The 6,635-nt window shown below is 34.8% G+C and overlaps 1 protein-coding gene across 1 annotated transcript; it reads left to right on the top strand.

Annotated features, from left to right (window-relative positions):
* On the top strand, positions 1 to 3,897 carry LOC113299334 (AAA-ATPase At3g50940-like). The gene is made up of 2 exons (XM_026548351.1): positions 1 to 971; positions 2,722 to 3,897. Exons 1-2 carry the CDS (start codon positions 170 to 172, stop codon positions 3,609 to 3,611), a joined length of 1,692 nt encoding a protein of 563 aa, XP_026404136.1. The 5' UTR covers positions 1 to 169; the 3' UTR covers positions 3,612 to 3,897.
* The last annotated feature ends 2,738 nt before the right edge of the window (positions 3,898 to 6,635 follow it).

Raw genomic sequence — 6,635 nt, 5'->3', positions numbered from 1 at the left:
GTTGTACTCCCTCCCAAATCACATCAAAATAAAAAGTGAAATTCAAAACGCTTCACTTTCCTCTATCAAAACCCTAAAAACTAGGGTTTCTCACATTTAACTTCACTCCCTCATTTCCTCCTCATCAAACTTGCAGTGGCAGTAGTTCTTGCTTGTGATCATCATCACCATGCCAGGAGGAATGGGTTCTTTTTTCGATTGGAGATCAATGGGTTCGTTATACGCAACTCTGATGTTCGTAAGAACAGCCCTTCGTGAATTACTCCCACCAGAAATCTATTATTTCCTGAAAACTCATTTCTCTAGAATCTTCAATTTCCATAGACGTAACACCCTCACTATCCAAATCGAAGAATACGATAATGGAAATTTCATGAACGATATATTCACTTCAATCCAAACTTATCTGAGTTCTAAATGTTTCTCATCATCAACAAATGTTCTTAAACTCTCAAGACTCAGAAACTCGCAGACACTTAACTACAACATGGTTCCTAACCAAACCTTGACTGATACTTTCGAGGGTGTGAAATTTAAATGGACATTTCTAGTTTCTAGTACTGAATCATCTACGTTTCGTAGATCGTCAAGTTCTTACGAGAATTCGACGAAGATTAATCGGTATTTTGAACTTTGTTTTGATGAAAAGAAGAAAGAATTTGTTCATGGGAAGTATTTACCTTATGTGATGAGACAAGCTGATGAATATAAGTTTAAGAACAGAGGGAAATTGTTGTATACTAATAGTGCTGGTGAAGGGTCTGGTCATGTTAGTGCGCATAGTAGTTCTGTTTGGTCACAGGTTTCTTATTTTAAACATCCATCAACGTTCGATACTATCGCGATCGATCCTGTTCTTAAAGAGGAGATTAAAGGGGATTTGGAGAAGTTTGTTAGCAGGAAAGATTATTATACTAGAGTTGGGAGGTCATGGAAAAGAGGGTATCTTCTTTATGGTCCACCAGGAACAGGTATAATACTTAATTCCACTCATTTCTTGTTATTCTTAGGGGTTTATTGTTTTGATATCTTCGTGTATTAATTTTGGGCTTAGTTTAGAGTTTATCACTGCTTTCACTAGTACTTTGAAATCAATAGGTTGTTTTTGTTAATTCGCTGAGTCTATATGAATCTGACTCCCTGATTTTTGGTTGTTTTACGGAATATCTGAATTGAATTGGTTCAAAATTCAAATGCTGATTTTGGGTATGAAGTAGATAACATGCTGATTTTAAGTGTACACTGAAATGTAAGATTTCGTAAGGTGTAGACGGAATGTTGTTTATTTTTATGATTCCATGGGTGAATCTCACTTGATGTTTTCGATCCTTTTGTTTGATTTCTAAGGCCTGTTATAAATTATATGGTTTGAGCACGAAATAACCATCATGTGGGTAAGTTATCTAAGTGACAGTGTCAAACTATACGAGTCTGATTCAGAATCCAAAGGTTGATTTTGGAATGTTTGAATCTGCGTAAATATATGGCTTATATTCTTAAATGTATTTGTCTGATTCAAGGGTCACTGAATCAAGTTTTATGGAGTATTTCATAGTCTTAATTGTCTCAGATTTACAATTCAAAGGCTGTTCCTGTTTCGTTTCCCTTTGTATCTCCACCAACCAGTCGAATGAGCCTGCCTGCCTTCATGAATATTTGTTTGGAAAGAGCCTTATTCATGTCCAAATTAAGCAAGACTTTCAACGGAGAATGAACTAGATGAAATGTCTTGCTTGGGTCTTAGTTAGACCTTAGACAAGATGTACGACTTGAATCTGTTCAAGGTCCATTGTCTTAAACTTGGATATTTCCTATTCAAGTGTCTCCGGTCCAGAATGCTGAATTCTTGGGAAACTTTAAACTCTTGGGTCTGAATTGGGTACATGGTTGAGTTTTTCTGACTTCAGGGCCAGTGAGTTAGATTGGCATGTCCCATGAATGAGCTACTTTCGGACAAGCTAGAAAGAAGACAAATAACTAAGGTCTTCGAAATTAACCTTAAAATTTAGTTGCAACAGAGGTCATCATCTTGAACCGATTTGTTTTTGATATGTCACAGAAAGAGTTTGATCTAATTTAGTTGTAATTTGTTTTGGTAAATTTTCATGCATAAAATTTCAGTTGGTTATTAAGTAAAAGTAATGCCTGCTGAGCCTTATCTTGGGTATTTTTATTAATCCTTCACTTTAGGGACATTGATTATACAAATAACAGAAATGTGGCATTTGACATTGGTCATTCTCAGGTTCTAGCTAAAACTGACTTGGTTACTAAGATAAAGGTTTTTGGTATATCGAATTGATAATATGACATTCATCTAATTCCAAAAACATCACATGGTAAGTGGACTAAAATGACTTAGAATGAGTCTGTCAAAGCCTGGATGAGTCTGATTCAGGTAAGTCAGGAGAACAAGTTAGTTAGCCAAAGGTCTTTCACACATTCACACATTCATTCAGATGAACCAGATCATCCTCACAGACAGTTTGATATTATATTGTATGTTTTACCCCCTTTAACTAATTTAGCCTCGAGCATTTATTAGTAATGTAGACTGAGGAGTCATCTTCAGCCAAAATTCAGGATCTTCTGAAATTTTAGTAATACTGAGTAATTTTTGTGTGAAGAACGTTATCTATTGTAATGTAGTTTGTATTCTTTGTTGAGTAAATTACTTGCAGGCTTAAAGTATATATGCTAATTAAGGTTTGTGATTTGCAGGAAAGACTAGTATGATCGCTGCCATCGCTAATTTCCTAGAATTTGATATATACGACATCGAATTAACAGCTGTAAAAAGCAATTCTCAGTTAAGAAAGCTCTTGATTGCAACGACAAGCAAATCCGTGATTGTTATTGAAGATATCGACTGCTCGTTAGATCTTTCAAATCGAAATGTGAAGCAGAATGTCTATCCGAGTGAAAATAAAGTCGGTATGAATTTTCAAGGAGATACCACTACTAGCACCGGAAGCAGTTTAAGTTTGTCAGGGCTTTTGAACTTTGTTGATGGACTTTGGTCTTCTTGTTCTGGAGAGAGATTGATTATATTTACGACGAATCACAAAGAGAAACTGGATCCTGCTTTACTGAGACCTGGTCGAATGGATAAACATATCAACCTCTCTTTCTGCGGTTACAGTGCATTTAAGATTTTGGTTAAGAATTACCTGTTAATAGAAGAACATGAAAAAATGAAAGAGGTTGAAGAACTGATAGAGTTGGTTAAAATGACACCAGCTGATGTCGCAGAGTTTCTTATGAGTTGTGATGATGATGCAGAGGTGGGAGTGACAAATGTGGTTAAAGAAGTGAAGAAGAGATTAAAATTGATCAGCATAGAAGATCTCAATGATGAAATGAGGAAGAAAGTGACATTGCTCATTAAAGAAGAACAAGAGATAGAAGAGTTAGATGGTCATGAAGAAATGAAGCAAGGATTGCTGAGAGATGTTAAGCAAGAAATGGAGAAACAAGCAAAAGAAGAAGAAGAAGAAGAAGAAGAAGAAGAAGAAGAAGAAGAAGAAGAAGAAGAAGAAGAAGAAGAAGAAGAAGAAGAAGAAGAAGAAGAAGAAGAAGAAGAAGAAGAATGCAGAAGACAAAGACTATGAAGAAGTAGAAGAAGAAGATGATAGTGATGAAGATCTTAAAGACTTGATTGCGGAGGATATAGCGCAACTCTTAATATGATGGGGAGTAATCGATTGGGTAAAATAATTAACTTTTAATTTCTGTTAGTCAGACTTTAAACTCCTTCTGAACATCAGTTTTATTGTAGGAGACGTAGAATATGAGCAAGCTAGATTTGCTACTCCCTCTAAATCTATATTTACTTGCCAGTTAATCAAATGGCTATTGTTGTACCATTTATTTGAGTATTAGTTTTCTTTTGCATAACATTGATGCAATTCCACCAGAATCTAGGAAAAACTGAGACAAGTGACGATCATCCTGTCCTGACATCCTAAACACCTCCTTCCTTTCAGGATTCTGGGCGTCACAGCCTGAAACAGTTGTGGTTGAAACTGGTTCTGTTTGGAAACTAAGTTGAGTTAAAACTTGGGTCTTTTCCGATCAAAGAACAATCTTTTTTTGTTCTGCTTGTAGTGGTAGTAAATATTCGAAGGTAGTTTTTTCGCTTGGTAATTAATTATTTGTTTTGGTCCAAGAAATTTATATTAAGAGATTGGTAATTTGCTACTGCCAACTAAACATCCTAAGCTAAATCCTCGTCATAATCAAAATCACTCCTGGCCAGTTTTTTTTTTCTTTTTTTTTTTGCTAAAAAAATGTGCCACACTATTTTAGGTTCTTTGGACCACTTAAAGACCCTAGAAACATTTTTCTCCAGGGTCTCTCAAAAGGCCAAAGACTAATTATAGACTAATTATGATTCAAAGTGTATTGTCTAGTTTACCTATCTACTATCTATCTTTGTTCCAAATGCCAATGGTGGTAGTAAAACAATTAGAAAAGATCATGAGGAGTTTTTTATGGGGTTCAAATAATTCTTATAGGAAGAGGAGTTGGGTAGCCTGGCCTAAGGTTACTTTACCTAAACGCAGAGGAGGAGTTGGAATAAGGATACTACAGACTGTTAACAAGGCTTTACATTCTAAATAGATTTGGAGGTACGAGACAGAAAAGCAAGCATGGTGGAAGAGAATTGTAAATCAGAAATTTGAGGGTGCAGCGGAAGCCCTCTTCCCGAATCACACAACTAGATCTGTTTGTCATAGTCTGTAGATTTGTATTTTAAATTCTAAAGATTTTGTTAAGTCTGGTTCTGTATTATCTCATCGCAATGGTGAAAGCATTCAATTCTGGATTGATACTTGGGGTAGGTGAAGTCCCACTTAAATAAGCTTTTCCTACTCTATATAAGCTCTTTAGGTGGAAAAAGACTATGGTAGTTGATATGGTGTCTCCTGAGGGCGCATGGGATTTGCATTTTAATAGGAATTTGAATGAACAAGAATAGCTTGAAGTGGTAAACTTACTTCAATTAATTGGTGAACTAACCTTGTCGAGTGAAGCTGATGGAAGAGTATGGAGATATGTTGATAGTTTCTTTGTATCCAGTGCTTATGAAGCAATGGAATCTGATGACCTACTTCGTTTTCCGGATAAGGAGTTGTGGAAATCGATGGTCCCGCTAAAGGTTTCTTTTCATGTTTGGACCTTGTGTTACAAAGGAGCGTCCACTCTTGATTATCTTTACAAAGCAGATATGATTAAATATGGTATTTGTTTACTCTATAGAACTCAGGTTGAAACAAATGTACACATATTCTTGCATTCCAAAACAACTTTAGAACTCAGGTTGAAACAAATTTACACCTATTCTTGCGTTGCAAAACAACTTTCGAAGTTTGGTCATATTTCTTAAATAGTTTTCATCTTTGCTAGGGTTTCGCTGATGATGTGAAAAAGAATTAGAGGGAATGGGGTGTTAAGAATAAGACTACAAGCAGGATTAAGAAGATTTGGGTTTTATTGCCTTTCTCCATGTGGTGGAGTTTGTGGAATGAGAGAAATGACAAGTTGTATAATAATGTTTCAAGGAGTAGTAAGAATATCATTGTAGCTGTTAAATGTATGTTATTCAATTGGGGTTTGAACTCTTTTGTTTGTTTTTTTTAATGGTTTTTCCTTGTCAACATTGATTTCTAATTGGGATGTTGTGGTTAACACATCCATGTAACTACCTGTTCTTGTCACTTTTCCGGTGACGAAGAAATTTTTAATTTAAGCTTTGCCCTTTTCCTATTAAAAAAAACTTATTTCTCAATACCTATGACTATATAAAAACTCAATCAAGATAACCGAGGCCCCGATCAATCCCTTCATAGAGCTTGTGCAGAGGCTAGTATGGGCTTCTTAATCGACAGAATAAGCGATAACATTGGGTCACATAAAAAATGGATAAAGAAAGCATTAAGGATATCTATACGTGTATGATTCCAGGTCGTTCATTCGCAAGTCAATTCCTAAGGATCTCGAAGAGAGGAAGACAAGAATTACATTATCTGTCATCCCATGAATTTAAAGGTTTGTTCATTTATGGATTTTATTAAAGCCTCGTTATCTGATTGAAAAACTACTTTATCGTGTTTCACCTCATTATCTTTAATCATTCCTCCATTAAAATATTTCCCTTTGATTCCATGACAGGCATCTGCAAAATTTTTATTTATCAGACCAATACCACCTTGTAAAGTTACTTTAACAAAGGATGCATCTATATTTACAATTACTATCAGGAGGTGATTTTGATGAGGTAAATCCTCATCATAATCAAAATCATCACTTTTATTTGCAGCTTAAGATTCCAATTGGATGCATGCAGATCTTGACGTGGATTTTTCTTATTTTGAGATTATTACGATAAAACAAAAAACAAACTAAAAAATCAACTAAAACAAAATACGACTACGAAGATTTATAAATTCAGAAAATGTATCCATTTTATAGGTTCGTTGTTATACACTTTTTAAGGTTAAAATAAGAAAATACTTGGATATTTCAAATTCAAACTACTAAAATAACCATCAATATATGCATCATCTATAATATAATATAAACAGTAAAGGTATTTAGTCTATAATCCTCAAATGGGTTATATGTTCTTAAAA

The sequence above is a fragment of the Papaver somniferum genome, chromosome 7 (genome assembly GCF_003573695.1).
Source record: "Papaver somniferum cultivar HN1 chromosome 7, ASM357369v1, whole genome shotgun sequence".
NCBI classification, from domain to species: Eukaryota; Viridiplantae; Streptophyta; class Magnoliopsida; order Ranunculales; family Papaveraceae; genus Papaver; species Papaver somniferum.
The sequence above is the reverse complement of the archived record's forward strand: the minus strand, read 5'-3'. Positions and strand labels throughout refer to the sequence as shown.

Bases quoted from the DNA above. Each gene is read 5' to 3' on its own strand.
- LOC113299334 (XM_026548351.1), top strand. From the start codon at position 170: ATGCCAGGAGGAATGGGTTCTTTTTTCGATTGGAGATCAATGGGTTCG. The intron at 972-2,721 runs GTATAATACTTA...TGTGATTTGCAG, and splicing joins TTATGGTCCACCAGGAACAG to GAAAGACTAGTATGATCGCT.